Below are 23146 nucleotides of genomic sequence, written 5' to 3' on the forward strand. Positions count from 1 at the left end.
AGGTCTTGATTTTTGTCATGCTTGGTAAGAGTGTGTGTTTTAAGAGCTGGGTTTCTTTGTAGAGAAGAAAAAACCTGCAGGGAGGGAGTGAACACAGCTTTGCATTATTGAACCAGTACAAGATAACTTCTTGGGCCCAGAGCACTAGACTCCTGTGAAGGTGCAATGCAACATTAAACAATTTCATTTTTTCTGCTATGGATAGTCATTCTTTAAGAAAGCAGTTCAGCCCAGAATGTCAAACTGTTGTAGAGGTGAAATACAACACACATGATAAAGACTGAAGATGGAAAGTTGCAGACTGAATCTGATATTTCTATATGTTTTATACTAAAGCTTGAATCCATCTGGAGAAAAAAACCTGACTAGTATATGTTAAACAAACAAAACATACTGGCATCTGTTGAAAATATGAGCAACCCAAAATAGCTCATAATGGTGAATAAAGGCTTAATCAGGTTCAAACTTAAGAGACAGTGTATCTTTCCTGCTTTGCTCCCTTTGCATTCTCTAGGTGGTGCCAAGGGAGCAGAAACTGTCCACAACCCTCCCCTGCTGGAGTGCAGAGCTGGCAAAGCTAGCTGTGCGCCACTTTCACCTTCTACATCTAGTTTATGGAACAGGAGAGATACAAATAGAGTGCACTGCATTCTGGCTATCCTCCACTAGTGGGCAGTCTTCTGAGGACTGTTGCAAGTGGGTGTATGCCAAGACTCCTGAGTTGTCATTGGTGCTGAGCCTTTCCAGTTTTGCTCTGCTGAGTAGATCTAGATTTTCTACTGAGGCCTAGTGTAATGCTTATTTGTTTGTTATTTACCTACCCTATATAAAAACCATTGTGCTGTATTGCAGCTTGTAGTGTAGCTCTCCATTGCTCTTCCATTGACTGAAGGATATTCATGGAGGAACCTGCTGGCAGCATTTTCCCATTAATCACAGTATGTTGTGGGCGAGTAAGTCAGTTATGTCAGCAATGCTCCCTTCAGCCACCTGATTAAGCTCTCCAATGCAGATGTGACGGGTTATTACTAAACCAGCTTCCTTCAGTAGGTAGCCAAGTGCTGTACACACGTGGACATCGCGCATATTTTAGGGCACATTGTACTATGTTTGCAACACCTTGGATCCAAATCATGTTGCTACTGCTAAACTGTGAAGTCTTTAAGACCTTGGAACAGAGTCTGTCTTATGCTGTATGTATAATATTAGGCACAATGATGCCTGGCCAGGTATGGTCTTTTTGGTGCTAGAGTGATAGAAATAGTATTTTTTTTAAAAAAGGTGCTAAATAAATTTCCCCTGTCTTTCTAGCCAGATGGTAGATTCATAGGTTGTGAGATGATTTTGATGACATTGGTCTAATGCAGGTGTGGCTTGTTAACTCCAGAGGAGCCTCTGGTGAGATGAAACAGGTGTATGAGGACAGGAAGGTCATGCATGAAATCAGAGGAATAGCCAAAGGCAGGGAGGCAGTTTAGGCTGAAATTTACATTGTGTTTTTATTTCAGTTAGCAGTCAACCCAAACCTCAAGGGAAGGGCAAGTTGTTAAGCAGCATGTGTAGACTTCATTTGGAGCCAATTAGGAAAAACACCAGTTCACTCTCTCTAAATAAAATGAATTCCAAGCACAGGTTTCATTCACCTGTGTCACTCTTGTTACATTCTAAAGTTCAAGTGAGTCATCAAGGGCACGTCTAAACTGCATTTCTCTTCCGAAAGAGGAATGTAAATGAGCCTGATCAAAAATTATTTACAAATTTCACGCTTCATTTGCATAACCGCGTGAGAACCCTTTTTCAAAAAATCCTTTTTCAAAAAAGATAACACAGTCTAGACAGGGTTCTTTCGGGAAAAAAAACCCTTTTTCGAAAGAACTTGTACTCGTGAAAAAATGAGGTGTACAAGTTCTTTCGAAAAAGGGTTGTTGTTTTTCAAAAGAATCCCATCTAGATTGCTTTCACACGATTATACAAGTGAAGCGCGAGATTTGTAAATCCGCACTTCATTTGCATTTTCAATCAGACTTATTTACGTTCCTCTTTCGGAAGAGGAATGTAGTTTAGATGTGCACCTAGTCATTGAAATATCAAAATGTCAAAGGTGACTTTTCAGTACTTTAGCTGAGATGCAAATATAAAGCAATGATGCCTGATGATGACGTGACAGGTTATGTGACATCGATGAATACTTCATCATGACACACTATAACATGGTGCAGTGCCCCAGTAAGCTGGAGGGGACCAGAAAACTGCTTTTCACAAATGTTGCTGTGAATACAAGCTGTGACCCTATCTGAGGGTATGTCTACACTAGCTCCCTAGTTCGAACTAGGGAGGCTAATGTAGGCATTTGAAGTTGCAAATGAAGCCCATGATTTAAATATCCCAGGCTTCATTTGCATCTTCCCGGGCGCCGCCATTTTTAAATCCCCCTTAGTCCGAACTCTGTGCCCACGGCTACATGCGGCACGGAGTAGGTAGTTCGAATTAGGATCTCTAATTCGAACTATCGTTACTCAAGGTGTACTGGTAGTTCAAACTAGAGATCCTAATTCAAACTACCTACTCAGTGCCGCGTGTAGCCACAGACACGGTGTTCGGACTAAGGGGGATTTAAAAATGGTGGCGCCTGGGAAGATGCAAATGAAGCCCGGGATATTTAAATCCCGGGCTTCATTTGCAACTTCGAATGCCTACATTAGCCTCCCTAGTTCGAACTAGGGGGCTAGTGTAGACATACCCTGAGACTGGAAAAGAGAAAGTGAACCTGGGAAGTTAGCAAGCAGATGGGAAGAATTCAGGATATTATGAGTTGAAAGGGTTGGGATCAGGAGCTCTGTAGAGTATGGTAGGGCAGAGATCTGTCCTTTCTTGGCCAGCCAGGAGAAACTTTCAGAAGATAGCTTACACACTGCTTTCCCTGTCAGAACTGGATGCATTCAGACAAAGGAATGAAGTCTGAAGGTCTCTCTGGATGTCAGGAGTGTTGGAGGTGGATACCATAATGGACCAGACTTCAAAGACAACAAGACTTCAAAGAGAAACTGCTGAGCTACAGTTCATGTGCAAATTTGACACCATCAGCTTAGGATTAAACAAAGACTGTGAATGGCTAGCCAACTACAAAAGCAGTTTCTCCTCTCCTGGTGTTCACACCGCCACATCAGCTGCTAGAAGTGGGCCTCATCCTCCCTGACTGAATTGACCTTGTTATCTGTAGCCTTACTCTTGATTGGTACTCTTTTCTTATGCCTGTATATTTATACCTGCCTCTGGAATTTCCCCTACATGCATCTGACGAAGTGGGTCTTTGCCCATGAAAGCTTATGCTCCAATAAAATCTGTTAGTCTATAAGGTGCCACAGGACTCCTCATCGCTTTTGCATGATGGACCTTGTGTTTGGGACACTGAAGACTGTTTGAAATTATTTTGGGTTACTGACCTAGTTTCAGGGCCAGTTGAATCCAGCCCTGAGAAACCACAGGATCCCCAAAGAGAAAGAAAACAAAGAAAGGGCCCTGCAGGAACACTTATGGCCATGAGGACACGTGGTGAATGGCAACGCCACCACCTGCATGATAATATGAATGCCACCCCCCAATAGCAATTCGCTATTCAGTAAGAGCAAAGCCTTGAGAAGTTCACTGACAGCACTAACACCAGGAGACCAAATTTGTAATACTTGGTCCAGAAGAAGAATAAGATGTAGCAACAATCCCCAGCTGGGGGTCCAAAGCTGCCCAGGAGAGTGAAATACTCCACTCTTGTCTATTCATGAGATTTAGTTGCCATGGTCACAGCTTCAAGAAAGTAAGGACTCTCTAGCCTTTTTCTTGCATGGTTTGGGTTTTTGAGTGTTATTTTATTGTTGCTCTTCAGAGATATTTAATCCCTTTCTACAAGTGATTCTTTGTTTCCCCAGTAAAATTATTTGATAATTTACTTGTCTTTTTTTCTCTTGCTGACTTTCTTGTTTTATTTTGAAAGGAGGCAATATATACTCTGTCCTCCCCCGTTGCCCCAGAATGATGGGAGAGACTAGAAAAGGAAGAAGGCATATTCCTTATTCCCATGTTAGTTAAAATGCAATTGCTGGCTTGTCAAGTTAACTTAGTCGTGTTTATTTTATTCAGCTATATTCATCCAGTGACTTCATCAGGAGTCTAAGTATCATGATTTCTGGTCTGTATCCCTACCTGTGCCACTGATTTGCTATATGATCACACCCAACCTCTGTGTGTTTGGGTTTCCTCAATTATAAACCAGGGATAAATCCATCCAACATTATAAAGTACTTGCTATTCTTGGATACTGGAAACTCCATCAGAATTCTTATTCCTCCACTCTTTCATCACCATGCTCTGTCTTCTCCTGTCCATTTTCCTGAACTCTCGGATTCCCTCTTACCTTCTACCCCATCGACATGCTTCTACACATATATAAGAAAACAAAAGCTATTATTTTATTAGGAACTGTAGCATATAAAAACAAGTAAAACTACTGTACTCAAAAAGCAGAACCATTTAGAAGATGCTACCTTATGATTTTGAGAACTGGGGAGGGCGTATATTGGGATATACATAGCTTGCTTACTGTTTAGATATGCTGAGCCCTTCCATAAAGGTAATCCGGGTCAAATCCCTTGCTAATTCAATATGATACTGTCATTTTTTGTGTAATTGGTTTTTGTTAAATTAAGCAGTTAATTCTCGCATCTCTGCAGTCATTAGTGCAAAATCTGGTAGCATAAACCCTCATTCACTTTGAGTTTTATTCTGATAGTGCAGCCATTTTTGAAAAGGATCTGATGACTCTGAGAGAAAGACCAAGTCTAAGAGTTGCTGATAGATATGCTTCCAACGCACGCACACACTCACATTGATTTGTATATATTTGGATAAGGACTGCTGCCTGTCTGTCCCAGTCATATTCACTCCACACATTCATTACATTACACTCCAACTTATTCATTTCACTTTCATTCTTCACCCCTTTTCATTCAACCCATGCATACTCAATTCACACATGTTTCTAGGCGAAGCAACTCACTCTGTATACCACTCTGTCTCCCTCAGAGACCGAGTTCGGGCTTTGGAGGCCAGGGTGGCTGAACTGGAGGAGCTAAGGGAGGTAGAGAACTATGTTGATGAGACTTTCCGGGACACTGTAGTACAGTCCCACCTCCAGGCTGAGAGCCCTAGTGCTTTTAAGGAGGATGAAAGTCTCAAGGGAACAGAGCATTCAATGGGAGCAGAGGGAAACCATCCCGTAGTTGGGACCGTCTTCCCAGAGGATGTTGCAGTATCCTCTCACACTGAGGATACCTCTGAGGGGGAGGGAATGCCAGTTAGGAAGAGGCAGGTGTTAGTAGTGGGAGATTCGATCGTTAGAAACATAGATAGTTGGGTTTGTGATGACCGGGAGAACCGTATGGTCACTTGCCTGCCTGGTGTGAAGGTTGTGGATCTCTCGAGGCATCTAGATAGACTTATGTGTAGTGCTGGGGAGGAGCCGGTGGTCGTGGTACATGTAGGTACCAATGATGTAGGGAAGGGTAGGAGAGATGTCCTGGAGGCCAAATTTAGGCTGCTAGGAAAGAGACTGAAATCCAGGACCTCTATGGTGGCATTCTCGGAAATGCTTCCAGTTCCGCGCGCAGGGCCAGGTAGGCAGGCGGAGCTTCAGAGTCTCAATGCATGGATGAGACGAAGGTGTAGGGAAAAGGGGTTTAGATTTATTAGGAACTGGGGACACTTTTGGGAGAGGGGGAGCCTATACAGGAAGGATGGGCTCCACCTAAACCAGGGTGGAACCAGACTGCTGGCACTAAACATTAAAAAGGCCGGAGAGCAGTTTTTAAACTAAGAGATGGGGGAAAGCTGATTGGTGCGGAGATGCACGTAAATCGGAGGGAGACTTCTTTTAGAGGAGAATCCATTGATAGAGATTCTCTAATCTGTAGTCAGAAAGAGAGGAGGGGAGAAGGCGAACCATGGGCCAGGGCAGACAAACAACCGCATACAAAGGAATCCAATGCATCAGGGAAGGGCAGACAAATAAGCAGTGGCAAATTTTTAAAGTGCTTGTACACAAATGCTAGGAGTCTGAGTAATAAGATGGGTGAACTAGAATACCTCATATTAAATGAGGAGATTGACATATAGGCATCACTGACACCTGGTGGAATGAGGAAAATCTGTGGGACACAATCATACCGGGATATAAAATATATAGAAAGGACAGAGCAGGCCGTGTGGGTGGCGGAGTGGCACTGTATGTGAAAGATAATGTAGAATCAAACGAAATAAAAATATTAAGTGAATCAACATGTTCAATAGAATCACTATGGATAGTAATTCCATGCTCCAATAATAAGAAATTAGCAGTAGGGATATATTACCGACCACCTGACCAGGACAGCGATACTGACATTGAAATGCTAAGGGAGATTAGAGAGGCTACCAAAATAAAGAACTCTATAATAATGGGGGATTTTAATTACCCCCATATTGACTGGATACATGTCACCTCAGGAAGAGAAGCGGAGATAAAATTTCTCAATGGCTTAAATGACTGCTTCTTGTAGCAGCTGGTGCAGGAACCCATAAGAGGAGAGGCAATTCTCGATTTAGTCCTGAGTAGAGTGCAGGATCAGGTCCAGGATATAACCGTTACAGGACCGCTTGCGAATAGCGACCATAATAGAATAACATTCAACATTCCTGTGGTGGGAAGAACACCTCAGCAGTCCAGCACCCTGGCATTTAATTTCAAAAAGGGGAATTACACAAAAATGAGGAGGTTAGTTAAACAGAAATTAAAAGGCACAGAGACTAGAGTCAAATCCCTGAAAGATGCATGGAAACTTTTTAAAGACACCATAATAGAGGCCAAACTTAAATGTAAATTAAAAAACATAGCAAGAGACCTAAAAAAGAGTCACCGTGGCTTAACCACCATGTAAAAGAAGCAGTCAGGTACAAAAAGGTATCTTTTAAGAAGTGGAAGTCCAATCCTAGTGAGATAAATAGAAGAGAACATAAACACTGTCAAATCAAGTGTAAAAATGTAATAAGAAAAGCGAAAAAAGATTTTGAGGAACAGCTAGCCAAAAACTCAAAAAGAAATAACAAAATGTTTTTTAAGTACATTAGAAGCAGGAAGCCTGTTAAAAGACCTGTGGGTCCCCTAGATGATTGAGCTATAAAAAGAGCAATCAAGGACGATAAAGCCATTGCGGAGAAACTAAATGATTTCTTTGCTTCAGTCTTCACGGCTGAGGACGTTGGGGAGATTCCTGAATCTGCACCGTCTTTTGTGGGTGATGAATCTGAGGAACTGTCCCAGATTGAAGTGTCATTAGAGGAGGTTTTGGAACAAATAGAAAAACTTAATGTTAACAAATCTCCGGGACCGGATGGCATTCATCCAAGGGTTCTAAAAGAACTTAAATGGGAAATTGCTGAGCTATTATCTGTGGTTTGTAACCTATCCCTTAAATCGGCTTCCGTACCTAATGACTGGAAGGTAGCCAACGTGACACCAATATTTAAAAAGGGCTCTAGAGGCGATCCTGGCAATTACAGACTGGTAAGTCTAACTTCAGTACCGGGCAAATTAGTCAAAACAATAGTAAAGAATAAAATCGTGAGGCACGTAGAAGAACATAATTTGTTGGACAAAAGTCAACATGGTTTCTGTAAAGGGAAATCCTGTCTTACTAATCTGTTAGAGTTCTTTGAAGGGGTTAACAAACATGCGGACAAGGGGGATCCAGTAGATATAGTATACTTGGATTTTCAGAAAGCCTTTGACAAGGTCCCTCACCAAAGACTCTTGTGTAAATTACATGGCCATGGGATAAGAGGGAAGGTCCTTTCTTGGATTGAGAATGGGTTAAAAGACAGGAAACAAAGGGTAGGAATAAATGGTAAATTTTCAGATTGGAGAGGGGTAACTAGTGGTGTACCCCAAGGGTCAGTCCTGGGACCAATCCTTTTCAACTTATTCATAAATGATCTGGAGAAAGGAGTAAGCAGTGAGGTAGTAAAGTTTGCAGATGATACCAAACTGTTTAGGATAGTCAAGACAGAAGCAGACTGTGAGGGACTCCAAGAAGATCTCACCAAACTGAGTGATTGGGCAACAAAATGGCAAATGAAATTTAATGTGGATAAGTGTAAAGTAATGCACATCGGGAAAAATAACCCCAACTATACGTACAGTACGATGGGGGCTGATTTGGCTACGACAAATCAGGAAAGAGATCTTGGAGTTGTCGTGGACAGTTCTCTGAAAACTTCCACGCAGTGTGCAGCAGCGGTCAAAAAGGTAAATAGGATGCTAGGAATTATTAGGAAAGGGATAGAAAATAGGACCCAGAATATCTTACTGCCCCTGTATAAAACTATGGTACGCCCACATCTTGAATACTGTGTATAGATGTGGTCTCCTCACCGCAAAAAAGATATTTTGGCCTTGGAAAGGATTCAGAAAAGGGCAACTAAAATGATTAGGGGTTTGGAATGGGTCCCATATGAGGAGAGGTTAAAGAGACTGGGACTTTTCAGTTTAGAAAAGAGGAGACTGGGGGGGGGGGATATGATAGAGGTCTATAAAATCAAGAGTGGTGTGGAGAGGGTGAATAAAGAAAAGTTATTTGTTAGTTCCCATAATAGAAGAACTAGAGGACACCAAATTAAGTTAATGGGTAGCAGGTTTAAAACTAATAAAAGAAAGTTCTTCTTCACACAGCGTGTAGTCAACCTGTGGAACTCCTTGCCGGAGGAGGCTGTGAAGGCTAGGACTATAATAGAGTTTAAAGAGAAGCTAGATAATTTCATGGAGGTTAGGTCCATAAAAGGCTATTAGCCAGGGGATAAAATGGTGTCCTTGGCCTCTATCTGTCAGAGGCTGGAGAAGGATGGCAGGAGACAAATCGCTTGATCATTGTCTTCGGTCCATCCTCACTGGGGCACCTGGTGCTGGCCACTGTCAGATGACAGGATACTGGGCTAGATGGACCTTTCGTCTGACCCAGTACGGCCGTTCTTATGTTCTTATTTATTAAACACCTACTCCTCTATCCATTCTGCACATCCCTCTATTCTGCACACACTCACACACATCCCATCATGCTCAAAGGGAACTCAGCTGTCATGTTCACCAGCCCAACCCCATGGAATTAGAGGGAAAATACATATGCCCAAGAAGGATGAGGTTTTCCCAGCATTAAGTGGAAGCTTCACGTTCCTCTGTCTTAGCTATTATTTCTGTCTCCATTTTTGGGTGCAAAAAACTCCCAGGATGTGTCTAGACTACATGGCTCCGTCGATGGAGCCATGTAAAGTAGTTTACCTGACACAGTCAATGAAGCAGGGATTTAAATAATCCCTGCTTCATTAAAATAAAAATGGCCACCGCACTGTGCTGACAATCAGCTGATCCAGCACAGTGCGGCAGTCTAGACGCAGATCGGTCAACAAGGGAAGCGTTTCATGAGGCATAAGGGAGCGGTTGATAAAGGCTTCCCTTGTCGACCGATCCGCATCTAGACTGCCACGCTGTGCCGGATCAGCTGATTGTCGGCAAAGCGCGGTGGCAATTTTAATTTTAATGACGTGGGGATTATTTAAATCCCCGCTTCAATGACTGTGTCGGGTAAACTACTTTACATGGCTCCGTCGATGGAGCCATGTAGTCTAGACACACCTCCAGTGTTCCAACTCTTCAAGTAATTGACTTCCACATGGGCCCTACGAATTTCCTAACACCCCTTTGGTTCTCTCTCAGGGTACGTCTACACTACAAAGAAAAGTCGGAAAAAGATACGCAGCAATTTGTGTATCTTTTTCCACTTTTCTTCCGAAAGAGGCTTTTCTGACTTTTGGGCTGTCTGCACAGGGCTAAATGTTGGGAAAAAGCCTCTTTTGGAACATATCTTCTTCCTCGTAGAATGAGGCTTACAGGGATGCCAAAAATGCTTCTGCTTTTCCAAAAAATTTTTTGGAAAAGCAGACAAGTTCCTTGGATGCTGCAGAGCTTTTCTGGGATACCAGAGGTATCCCAGAAAAGCTCTACAGTGTAGACATAGTCTTGGTATGTGATATGCTGCTACCTCTGGTTCCTCCTGTGGTGGCTTTTGCTCCTCTCATCCCATCTTCAGGTACAGCAATGCTGCCCTCTACTCAACCAGCACAGCCTTGAAGTACCTCTGGGTCTGCTGCCCCAAGGGAAACTTCACTCCAGTGGGAACTGTTTTACCATGATGAATGTTTTTCTATGGAGGTCAAATATTCTCCAGGCAGTCTTTCTGTCGGTCAAAAACTGGGCCATTCTGGGTATGGGAAGGATGAAGCACAGGGTACAGCTAGCCATTGCCTGAAGATGCTGCTGGTGCTGCTTCCTGAAAATTCCCTTGTTATGTGGGAGCCACACAATGTGGGGTTAGGTGTCAGATGAGGAAGGCAGCCACATGACGTGGGATGGAGCTAGAAGGGGAAGCAGCAGCCACCTCTAGAGGAGATGGAAGTAGGAGCAATAGATTGAGGGCAAGAGCAAACAGGTGGGCAACAGCTGCAAATGAGGCTTATATGGGGAGTGCTCATTCCAGAGGCCTTCTTCCCAGGGTAATGGGAAGAAGGACCTGATTTCAATGGGAGTTACATGCCCAAGAAGTGAATGTTTGTAAATTACATTTGGGGTACGTCTAAACTACATGCCTCCATCGACGGAGGCATGTAGATTAGCCAGATCGGCAGACCCAGAAATGAAGCCACGATTAAAATAATCGCGGCTTCATTTAAATTTAAATGGCTGCCCCGCTCTGCCGATCAGCTGTTTGTCGGCAGATCAATGCAGTCTGGACGCGCAGCGCCGACAAAGAAGCCTTTCTTGATTGGCACAGGTATGCCTCGTGAAACCAGGTTTACCTGTGCCGATCAAGAAAGGCTTCTTTGTCGGCGCGGTGCGTCCAGACTGCCCTGATCTGCCGACAAACAGCTGATCGGCAGAGCGGGGCAGCCATTTAAATTTAAATGAAGCCGCGATTATTTTAATCGCGGCTTCATTTCCCTCTGCCGATCTGGCTAATCTACATGCCTCCGTCGACGGAGGCATGTAGTCTAGACACACCCTTGGTGCCTATCTGCGTCGCTCAGCATCTAAATACTTATATATACTTTAACATGACTCTCCCTAGGCCTCAGTTCCCCTTTTTGGTAAAATGGGACTCTGTGGATATATTGTTATAGCATGTTAGATCCCCAGTCTTAGACCACAATCCCATTGTGTTAGGTGCAGAACAAACACAGAACAAAAGATGGGTCCTGCCCCAAAGAGCTTGGAGTCTCGATATAAAATAATGGATGGTGACACAGATTGACAGGCGAAATACAGGACAACGAGACAAATATTGGTCAGCCTGTCAGGCTGAGGTCCCACTGCACGAGAGGCCTAACAACTGTCAAAGTTTTGTTGGCTTATGGCAGAGGAGAGTTTTAAGAGGAGTTTGATGGAAAACGGAGAGTTAGTTTATGGCTGTTTATAGGGAGCTCCTCCCAAATGTGATGAGAGCAATATGGGAGAAAATAGGAAGGTGTTTGGAAAATTTAACAAGTGGACAATGGAGGTTGGCATTCTGGACTGGTTGGAGGTAAGGATGTTAAAGATCGGTTATTTGGTTAATTGTATAGTCAATAGAATTTGTATTGACTATATGATTAGCTGCAGTGGAGGTAGCTCTCGGAGCCAGCATGAGCCAGGACCAAGCAGTCCTGGCTCGTGCCGGCTCTGCATCGCTGCGGCTCTTGTTTGAAATGTAGTAAGAGTCACCAGGCTCTTACTTCATTTAAAATGCAGAGGTATAGCAGTCCTGGACCAGCATGAGTCAGGACTCCTCGGTCCCAGCTTGTGCCGGGTCCAGCAGCCCTTTCCTGCTGCCAGCCTGGGCCACTGTGAATGGGGCTGCTTGGTGGCAGTAGCCCTTGTCTTTGGCAGGGTGCCCAGCTCCCCGCTGGGACTCCAACAGATGGGGTGCTACCAGAGCAGCCTCTTTTATCCTTCCCTTCCTCCCATTGCCTCTTAGAGGCAGCAGAGAGGGGCAGGTGGCACCATGGAGATGGAGAACCAGCTTTTAAACCAGTTTCCCCCAGCACCCACTCCTGTTTCCTGTTCCCTCCCTTTCTGCAGCAAGGGGGGGAGTAGTCAAGTACTCCATTCAACTACCCGATAAGCTATGCCTATTGGGTTGTTGAATAGTTGACTATTCACTTACATCCCTAGTCGGAGCCAGGATCCAACCTTTAAGTTACGAGAGAGAATTCCTTAATTCCGAGGGTGTTGGGAAGATGAATGCATGAATGTTTGAGAAGTGCTTGCACACCACAGTGATGGGACTCATATGAACACATAAATGAACAAACAGCACGCTTAACTTGAAGTATCTGTAGATAGCCTGATTGCTGGGCTCTTCTTATCCTGGATCTTGGGCACCTTGCCATTCTTGTTGTGGTAGATAACCAGCTGAGCTCTGGCTTTGGCAGCTTGTGGGAAGGGACTTAACTACTTATTTTTTAAAATGAATTATTGGGCCTGAGTCTGATCTTTCTGCCTGGTAGTAACCTCATTGAAAACATATTGACAGGGTTAATCAAGCCTTTGACTTCCCTCTGCCTGGAATTTGAGGAAAGGTTCCTTTGGCCAATCTAAGAAATGGAGGAGATATTATATTTGATGAAAGGGGAAGGTGGATTTTCAAAGAAATAAAATTTCAGACAAAATGAGTTTGTTTTTTTTTAAACACCTTATGAGATCCCTCAATCCCTATCCAATATTTTTTACCAGCTGTTACTGGTAGGACGTCTCTGTTACATACTTTTATTTGGTATCAGTGAGAGGGAAAATTCGTGTTGGATAACTGCAGGCTACAAAAAATTCAGACCTAGAAACAAAAAATCATTTCACATGAAATGGTTAGTACTTTTAAAATACCTTATGTCCTTCATCCCTGACATTTATAGGAAACTTTTTCTTTCACTATTTCTTGTCATTTCTGCTTAGATGGGAAATATGAGGCATCTACAATAACTTCATTTTAAACTAAATATGCAAATACAACACAATATAAGTTGCATTTAGAAAAAGCCAATTCTTATGTAAGATCAGTTTATACATAGTTAATAAAGATCACAGAAAACTACTTTCACAGAAGTGTAATAACTCTCTATAGATCATGAATAATCATGTTGTTTTTCTTTATATGTCTGTGGGGTTTTAAAATTTATTTTGCTTACTCTAGCTGGTTGAATTATGTGTTGCAGATAATGAACCAAATTTACAGATGATTAATACTCTAGCCAGAAGCAAGTGTAGGAGAGAACTATAGTGTGAAAAAAGAAGAAGAGGAAAATAAGGTTAAGGAAAAACATGAGAAGAAAAAGACAAGAGAAGAGACAAAGAAAATGTATCACATAGGGAAAGAGAACTCTTGTCAGTCTCTACTTCCAGATGTTAACAATCCAAGCACTGAGCAAGATTCTCTTGAGCCATGCAGATAGTAATATTAAAGTCGGGTCTCTGGATCCATACTGTTGTAATCTTGAATATAACACCACTTGATAACATATATTCAGCTAGTAACATTTAAAAAGTTGAATGTGAAGAAAAGATGTTACTTGGGAATCTGGAAGAAGAGAAAAGTTTATAGATTCTTCTTGTTGTTTGTAACCTAGAACACTAGAGGACAGCACTAAAATATTTCATAAGCGTTTATTATTGATTACAAGGTTCATAATGAATATAGTAAATGCAGGTTTTGTTGCTAAAGAATAACACATGAAATGTTGATCTCACTGTGTAAAGTGAAAGGGAGAATGAAAAGTTTTGAACACAGGTAAGAAAAATAACATTTTTTCTCTCCATTTTTATACAGACTATGCTTTGAAAAGGCCTTCAGAATGGTTTCATACATTCTACAATAGATTATAAGTTCCATATATTCTATATGTGACAAATTTTCAGGAAAGATTTTGATATGAAATTTGTAACCGGTTATATTGGAACAAAATAAAATTAAGTGTATTATACTAATAATTAATGTGAACACTGAAAATCTGCTGAAATTGTTACATAAAGTGACACTGCCTCTTTAAAAAAACTTCACAAGCTCTTCTGTTCTGTTTTGCAGGCACTCTAGAACGGCATGAAACAAATGAAATGGCGAAAGCAATTCTTACTTCCTGTGAAGATTCAGAGTGTTTAGTGACTGATTTTACACTTCCATTCTCTCCAGATACACAAAAGCATAAAAATGCAGGGTTCAAATCCTCCAGTTCTTACAAACTTGGCACACTGTCTCACAATCTTACCCACACAGAAAAGTCTTCAGATAAGGTAAGAGTGAATGATTAGACTATTATTTGGTGGAAATGAATAGTGGTCTAGATGACTGTGCCATATCATAATCTATCTCTTTGTGGGAAGGGACCAGGAAACTGAAGATTTGTTGCAGAGTTGCCTTTATATTGATTGCTCTAGTGAAGACTGAAGAGGAGGAGGTGGAGGCAGCATTTGCCCTAACTCACAGAACAGATAAGGGTGAGACCCACTTTAGCTATGGGGAAAGACCACAGAGGGCCAGAGCATTTGTTTAGAGGCCTAGTGCCTCTGAACATACCTATCCATACCTCCCTCACATCCTGACAGAATGACTCATTCTAGAGAACAGTCCTAAAAGACACCTAGAAAGGGGTGTTTTGGAATAAATGACAATCTATGGGAGCGGAACTCTAGTGTGAGAGCTGTGCTGTCCTGTAGTGTTCCTCAATAGTGGGCAAGAAGAGGAAAACATAAGATATGGAAAACAGACAGCAAAATAGTCTCTGTACTTGCACTGAACTTCCTTTCTTCACTGCTTCCAGTGCCTGAAAATCTTTTGTCTCCATAACTGGGGAACTCTGCCTGAGAGAGGACAGTAGAATCAGGCTCTATATCATTAATTTTTTTTAACTTTTTATTTAATGTACATATAATTTTAAATACATTTCAGTTTAGACTGGTGCCTGATACTCTCATTGTATTCATCTTTGACCTTTGACTGACCTCAGTCTGATGTCTAAAGTTCTTTTGGTGCCATTTGCTGAAAAGTCTTATTAGAGCATAATCCTGCTGAGCATCTTGCAGGGCAGATGGTGCACTAGTAGGCCATTGACACAGAATCTGATTCTCACCATTACATTATCAGAAAGAATGGCTTTTTTCCTACTTTTTTTTACAATAATCAAAATGGAAACAAGTAGTATTAGAGTTAACTGTGAAGATGGATGTATTTTAACTTTAAAACGTAGTACATTTAAATTAGTAGTCATAAGAAAAAACTATTCAGCCTTAGATAAAAGAGAGTGATTTTGAGCTGATTATGAAATGGGTATCTTAAGTAGCACGTTGTGCTTGATTGTAATGCATGATAATTTGATAGCTTTATTATTCAGAGCTGGTAGAGGTGAATAATACAGTAGTTATACAAACATGTTTCTTATGAGTTCTGTATGTTCCATTTTTTCCCACTTTATTTTTTATGGTCAGTAATTGATTACATTTCTGTGGTCCCCTTCTAAATCTGTTATTGAAAAGGAAATTATTGATGATTTCGCCCAAGTCTGCCAAAAAGCTTGTTATGTATTGTTTGTTCCTGATGCATATTAAATGTAGACATCTTGACTGGGATTTTCCCTCTGAGATTCACAAATGGAAGGGACTCCCCACCTATGAAAACCTCTCACTGAACAAAAAAAGAAGGGTGTCTCATCACTTCTGAAACACTTCTACCATTCCTTCAGACAGCACAAACAGAGGATGGTCTGCAGATCTGATTTGGGAAGTTCTGAAGACTACATGGGGCTGGGTGTGGGGTGGGTACACTTGAAGGCAGACATGACCAAGGAGATTCCCTAGTAGTGCTGCTCTAGAAGGCTACTGAGAATCACAGGGAGCCTTATTGCTGGCTCTCCTGGGGGATCGAAACCCACTCGATTTGGCGCAAGACCAATGTATTTTCAGTGTTGGGAAAGACCACGCCCAAACAATGGGATGATTCAGAGAATCACCGTGAGGACACTGTCAAAATGTTTCCTCAGAGAGATCCTCCTCTTTCAGATGATGGTCTGGCTCCCATCTCTAAAATAATTACTTGTTATAAAATATTTCAGATGTTTAATAATACGCTCTTTTTTTTAATTTTTTTTTTACCAGCAAACAGTGAATAGGACCTATTCTGTTTTCACCTTTCCCTACAATACTTTTCATTATCAGTATTACAGTTTACCTTTTTCCTCCATCTTTTGGCATTCAGATGTGTGAGAGATGCTTCAAAAGATGGGTATGAAGAATCATGAAAAGTGGAAAAACAGGAATCCACTCTTGTTATCCTTATTCTTGCAAGTAAATTCCGGCTTCATACAAAGAGACTATCCACATTAGAAAAGCAAGCAGGATTTGGCCCTGACTTTGTGTTTTAAAGATTGTAGTACATTGTATTATTAATACTATCTGAGAAAAAGTGCCTGCCAGTTAATGAATGCCCATTTACCCCATGCTATGAAAAAGAAAAAAAATCCTCATATCATAATGTGACTTCAAAGACTTTCTTGTATCAAAACATTTGACTTCATGTAAATCACAGATACAAAAGAAGAATGCTTTGATTTCATGGTGCTTTGGCCATTTTAATTCTTTTATTGTACTGCACGTGCCAGTGGGAGTACCAATAACAGAAGGGTGTGACAAATGCAGTTAACACAAAATCCATATTAATGTTGTCAAATTCCCTTGATGTATTTAAACAGATTTTAATTATTTTCAACGTCAAAAGGCATGAAATATATAGCTTAATAGTTCTTCAAAGAAAGCTTTACTTAATGTGTGAATGTAAAACCCTAATAAAAATGAAACTTTTATATTGGCCTTAGTCATTGACATAGGGTATTCATCAAGTCAGCAATTTGTGTGGCAAAGTGCCATTTGAATAGTGTATTGTTAGAATACTTATGGTCCACTTGACAAGGGCTCTTGCTGTAAATAGTGCAATTTGACTCCAGCTGTTAAAGAGTGGCTTTGACAGCAGCCAAATAGAATGGAGATGCTTTACTGCACCGCAGAAAAATCAATATTGGGCTCTTGTTCATAGTAACCTGCTTTTTTATTTTCTGCAGATTTATACAAGACTATCTAGAGTTTATAGGTGGAAGTTTAACTATTATTTTAAAAGTGGCATTTTTTTAGTTTCAGATTAATCCTGGCAATAAAGGATATAAGTGTAGCATTTTAGTACACAGTATGATAGTGTTTCTAACACTGGTATGTATTTAGTCACTATTATAATACCATATTATTTGGACTCTCCTGCTTATATAAATGGATATTAGGATGTAGGGACATAAGTTACATAACTATTCTTTCTATAACACAATCCTTCATTTCTGCTTATATTTTGCTATCTACCACCCTCAGGATTCTTCCTGTCAGTTCTCCTATCGTACCTTTTTAATATAGATTTCTTTGTTGTGGTGCCCATGGCAACACCATAGATGTTGACAATATGTAGTGCCATTGCAGATTTTCCTAAAGCAGACTCTTACTGGTGCTGAACAGTTTTCTAGCAGTATTCAGTGACATAAGGTTGCTATGATACCTGACTTGTAGCAGTAGGTATTGAATCTCTGGTTTTAATTACAGTAGACTCTCTACACAAGACTTCCTCATTGTGGTTTTGAACTTTTGTTTTGCTTTTTATTCACAGTTATTATTTGAAATATGGAACTGTGTGGAAAGCTTGAAAAAATTAATAATACTTCACGTGGTCATATAAATATTTCCCTTTTCCATAAAAAGTAGATGTTCCTAAGATTTTTTTTTTTTGGTGTTTCAGGAACCATTACAGTTAGCACCTCTGTTTATTGTGATAATGCAACCATTTTGACAATTTATATGTCTTTTTTAGTTATTTAAGAAGCTCTGATTAGAACTTCTTAGAGATGAACACAGTGAGGAGGACAAGTTAGCTTTGCAAAGTTTGAAAAATAAACCAAATTAATCCTTAGTGTAATTGTATTATGTCCTTGGTTAATTGAATTACACCTGGTGTGAATTGACCCATTTTCAGTAATTTAAGATAAACTTGTGTATTTCTACAGACATAATAGAGACACAAGGATGCAGAGAAAAATGTATTCAGGAGTCTGTATGTGCACATACATATACACACATAAACATTTTGAACACTTTATATCTTTTCACTTAAAGATTTTGAAAAAAATTTTGATCTTCCATTGCTGACAAAGCATGCAAGGCTGAATAAGCATTATGAAGAGCTCAATGAAAATATCACAATTTCCTTTACAAACATAATTTTGCTCAGGGTATGTCTAAACTACACCCTTCTGTCGGCAGGGGGATGGAAATTAGATGTATCGAAAGTGCAAATGATGCCGGGATTTAAATATCCCGGGCTTCATTTGCATAATGGCGACTGCCGCTTTTTTTCAAAATGGGACTTTTCGGAAAAAAACCCCGGCAGTTTAGATGGGGCAAAAAATGAGGAGTACAGGATCTTTCGAAACAGGGAATTTCTGTCGAAAATGCCACATCTAAACTTCCAGGTTTTTTCGAAAAGCCCGTTTTGAAAAAAAGCAGTGGCCGCCATTATGCAAATGAAGCGCGGGATATTTAAATCCTGGCTTCATTTGCACTTTTGATACGTCTGATTTACAGCCCTCTGCCGACAACGGGATGTAGTTTAGATGTACCCTCTGTGACCACTAGAGATTATTTTGGTTCCATGTTGTTGTTGTTGTTGTTATTATTATAATAACCAGAACTAGAGCTGTTAAGTTGCAACCTATTGAGAAAGAAGCCTTTAGACGCTATAAATGGCCATAACTAATATTGTTTGTTCCTGAGGAGACTTTTCTTTAATACATTTCTGTATTAATTTGTATATACGTCCTTAAAGAACTACAACACTGTAATTTATGTCCCTAAATACATATCTCCTGTATTAGAGTGGTAGGGGAAGCCAAACTTTGCTTTTCTTATACTTGTACAAAATTTAAAAAGAGACAGATATTCCACAGACCGTTGAATTAATATGTAATCATAGCATCAAAATTGTTATCTCTGCAATTGCTTTTATTTTCACTACCCATATACTTTGACTACACATTGAGGGTATGTCTACATTACAAAGTTAATTCGAACTAACGGACGTTAGTTCGAATTAACTTTGATAGGCGCTACACTAGCACTCCGCTAGTTCGAACTTAATTCGAGCGCTTAGTTCGAACTAGGTAAACCTCATTTTACGAGGACTAAGCCTATTTCGAACTTACTAGTTCGAATTAAGGGGTGTGTAGCCCCTTAATTCGAACTAGTGGGAGGCTAGCCCTCCCCAGCTTTCCCTGATGGCCACTCTGGCCAACACCAGGGAAACTCTATTGCCCCCCTCCCGGCCCCGGACGCCTTAAAGGGGCACGGGCTGGCTACGGTGCCCGTGCCAGGTGCAAGCCTGCCAGCACCCAGCCAGCAGACCCTGCACCTGGCACGGCTCGAGCCAGCCACCCGATGCCCCCCCCTCTTCCCGGGACCAGACTGGCGGCTCCCAGGAGCTTGCCAGGGACCGCAAGAGGTGGGCACCCGCCTGGTCTAGTGCAGACATCGTGGACCTTGTCCACGACCTCTGCACTAGGCACAGGAAAGTGGCCGTCTAGGGCAGAAGAGCTGCCAGCCTGGCCACCCAGGAGCAGGTGTGCATGAAAATCAAGGTGGTCCACTGAGACCCCCGACCATGAGCCCTGAGCTTACAATGGCCACAGACCAAAGGCCCATCTAGCCCAGTAGCCTGTTTGCCAACAGCGGCCAACCCTAGGGACCCTGGAGGGGATGGACCGAAGACAGTGACCAAGCCATTTGTCTCATGCCATCCCTCTCCAGCCTTCCACAAACTTTGGGCAGGGACACCACTCCTACCCCCTGGCTAATACCACTCCATGGACCCAACCTCCATCACTTAATCTCACTTCTCTTTAAACGCTGTTCTAGTTCTAGCCTTCATAGCCTCCTGCAGCAAGGAGTTCCACGGGTTGACTCTTTGCTTTGTGAAGAAGAACTTTCTGTTACTAGTTTGAAGCCTGCTACCCATTCCTTTCCTTTGGTGTCCTCTAGTCCTTCTATTATGGGAACTAATGAAGAACTTTTTATGCATCCTCTCCACCCCACTCATGCTTTTATAGACATCTATCCTATCCCCCCTCAGCCTCCTCTTTTCTAAGCTGAGAAGTCCCAGTCTCTTTAGTCTCTCTTCATATGCGACCTGTTCCAAACCTCTGATCATTTTAGTTGCCCTCCCCTCTCCCACCCTCTCTCTTCCCCTCTCCCACCTCCTTTTCCCAGTCTCCCCGAGTTTTGTTCAATAAAGAGAGATTCTATTTTTGACCACACGTTTTCTTTATTTTGTACATCAGGAAGGGGGTCTAGGGAAGGGTAAGTGAAAGGAGGTGAGGGAGGAATGGGGTACGAGCCCCCGATGGGGAGGACTGGGCTGGCTCTGCGGGCTTCTGGGGGTGGAAGCTCTCCTGCAGCCCCCCAATTGCCCCCTCTCCCCAGATGGCAGCCTGCGGCAAGTGCAGCCGGTCTGATGGCCGAGTGCTGTGATGTGCCCAGTGTGGGCACTCAGGGTACTCCAAGACAGGACTGCTTTGCAAGCGGGGCACCCCTGAGAACTGTCTGTCCGGGGTGGGGGTCGGGTCCCTTTAAGCACAGCCCTCGGCTAGCCTGAGGCAGCAGCTCCACGCTCTAAGTCCTCATCTGATGCCCTGCCAGCACTGCTTCCGGCCATCCTTAACCCCGGTTCAGGGTCCACTTAATGTGGACATGCTAGTTCGAATTAGCAAAACGCTAATTCGAACTAGTTTTTTATTCTGGATGCGTTAGTTCGAATTAGCGCTGTAGTGTAGACATACCCTCACACACAAAAAGTTCAGAATACAGAAGCATATTAGATTTTTTTTACAATATTTGAAGAGTTTCATGATAAGATTGTAAAATAACATTATAAGTAAGGTTACTAATGAATGCTCACAGTTTTTCATTAGGATAGTAAATACGCCAGTACTGTAAATACCCCAGTACAGCAAGAGACAGGAATAACTTGGAAGAAAAAAAACCCAGATGTTGAGCTAGCTGGTTACTCCTGTTATTTAATTTCTAGCTCTGTTATTTGGAGAATGGCAGCGAGGTAGGGGGCACCTGGTCTTTGTGGCTCCCTTCAGAAAGCCCTGTGATCTTACAGTACACAGCCCCATGAGGTAGGAAGGAAGGGAACAACAAGGTTCTCCAGGACTGGAGCAGGTATCTTGGAAATCACAGAGAGCTGCTTCTCCAAGTACTCATACAACATAAATCACAATACTGTGAACCAGACATTGGAGAATAAGACCTTAGATATTTACTTAGCAAAGCTAGAGACCACTTATGTATTTTTGCAATATTCCTCTTAAATATTATATTGAAGAGTTATTTAAAATACCAAGATGTATATGCATCTGACGAAGTGGGTCTTTGCCCACGAAAGCTCATGCTCCAATACATTTGTTAGTCTGTAAGGTGCCACAGGATTTCTCATTGTTTATGCAGATTTAGACTAACACGGGTACCCCTCTGATACTTAAAATACCAAATGTACCTTGTGCTTTTTCTCACAAAGTCAGCTAACTTGATACTGGTTTAAAGTACCAAGAATGTTGTGGTGGCACTTTAAAAAAAAAATTCATGGAAATAATTCTGATCATAGAATCATAGAAGATTAGGGATGGAAGAGATTTCAGTAGTCAGCCCTTGGAACCCAGACTGCTGTGCCTCAATCCTCACCCCAGCCCTCAGAGCCAAGCGGAGTGGCACTCCATCAGCAATTCAAAGGAGTCTGAGGCTCCGCTGCTTCAGAAATTCTGGGACCCTTTGAATTTCTTGTCCCTGGGGCAATTTCCCTCTTTGCCCCCCTTCTTCCCTGTTGGTGAGCCTGAGCAACCCCAATTAAATCATTCCAGCTAGGGCTTTGTCAAGCCTGGCCTTAAAAACCTCTCAGGATGGAGATTCCACCACTTCCCTAGGTACCCCATTCCAGTAGTTCACAAACTTCCTAGTGAAATAGACCTCCCCACTGTGAGTTGAGGCCATTGCTTCTTGCTCTGTCATCTGCCACCACTGAGAATATCTTGGCTCTATACTCTTTGGACCTCCCTCATTGTTCTCTTCTGTAGACTAAACAACACCAGTTCCTTCAGCCTCTTCTCATAAGTCACGGGTCTCAGGTCCTTAATCATTTTTTCTCTCTGCTCTACTCCCTTTCAAGCTGTCTACATCCCTTCTGTTCTGGGTGGCCCAAAACTGGATGCAGTACTCTAGATATGGCCACACCAGTGCTGAATAAAGGGGAATAATCGGTTCCCTCCATCTCCTGGAAATTCTCCTACTAATGCAACCCAATATTCCATTGGTATTCTTGGCAAGAAGGCCACACTCTTGATTCATATCCAGCTTCTTGTCTACTGTAATCCCTAGATCCTTTTCTGCATGCTGCCATTTAGCCAGTCAGTCCCCAGCGTGTAGCAGTGCATGGGATTCTTCTGTCCTTAAGTGCAGGATTCTGCACCTGTCCTTGTTGAACATCGTTATATTTCTTTTTGCTCTATCTTCCATTTTGTCTAGGTAACTTTGGGCCCTATCCCTCCCCTCCCCCTAGCTTAGTCTCCTCTGCGAACTTGCTGAGGGTGCAAACTATCCCTTCATCCTGATCATTAATGAAAATATTGAACAAAACTGGCCTAGTACCACCTCCAGAGCACTCTGCTTGAAACCAGCTGCCAATTAGACTTTGAGGTGTTGGTCACTACCCATCGACCCTGATTATCTAGCCAGCTTTCTATCTACCTTGTAGTACATCCATCCAGGCCATAGTTCTTGCTGGCAAGAATACTGTGGGAGACCATATCAAAAGCTTTGCTAAAGTCCAGATATAACATGTCTACCACTTTCGCCATATCCACAGAACCAGTTATCATAGAAGGCAAATAGTTTGACCAGGCATGACTTGCCCTT

At 42.0% G+C, this 23146-nt stretch overlaps 1 protein-coding gene across 1 annotated transcript in view; it reads left to right on the forward strand.

The window, feature by feature from the left end:
- Positions 1-23146, forward strand: part of WDR72 (WD repeat domain 72) — a 216777-nt gene that overhangs the window by 79592 nt on the left and 114039 nt on the right. The window contains exon 14 of the mRNA XM_014580591.4: positions 14187-14392. Within this exon, the coding sequence (XP_014436077.3) occupies positions 14187-14392 (206 nt within the window). The remainder of the gene's footprint in view (positions 1-14186; positions 14393-23146) is intronic.

Source organism: Pelodiscus sinensis, chromosome 14 (genome assembly GCF_052426305.1).
Source record: "Pelodiscus sinensis isolate ZL-2025 chromosome 14, ASM5242630v1, whole genome shotgun sequence".
Lineage (NCBI taxonomy): Eukaryota > Metazoa > Chordata > Testudines > Trionychidae > Pelodiscus > Pelodiscus sinensis.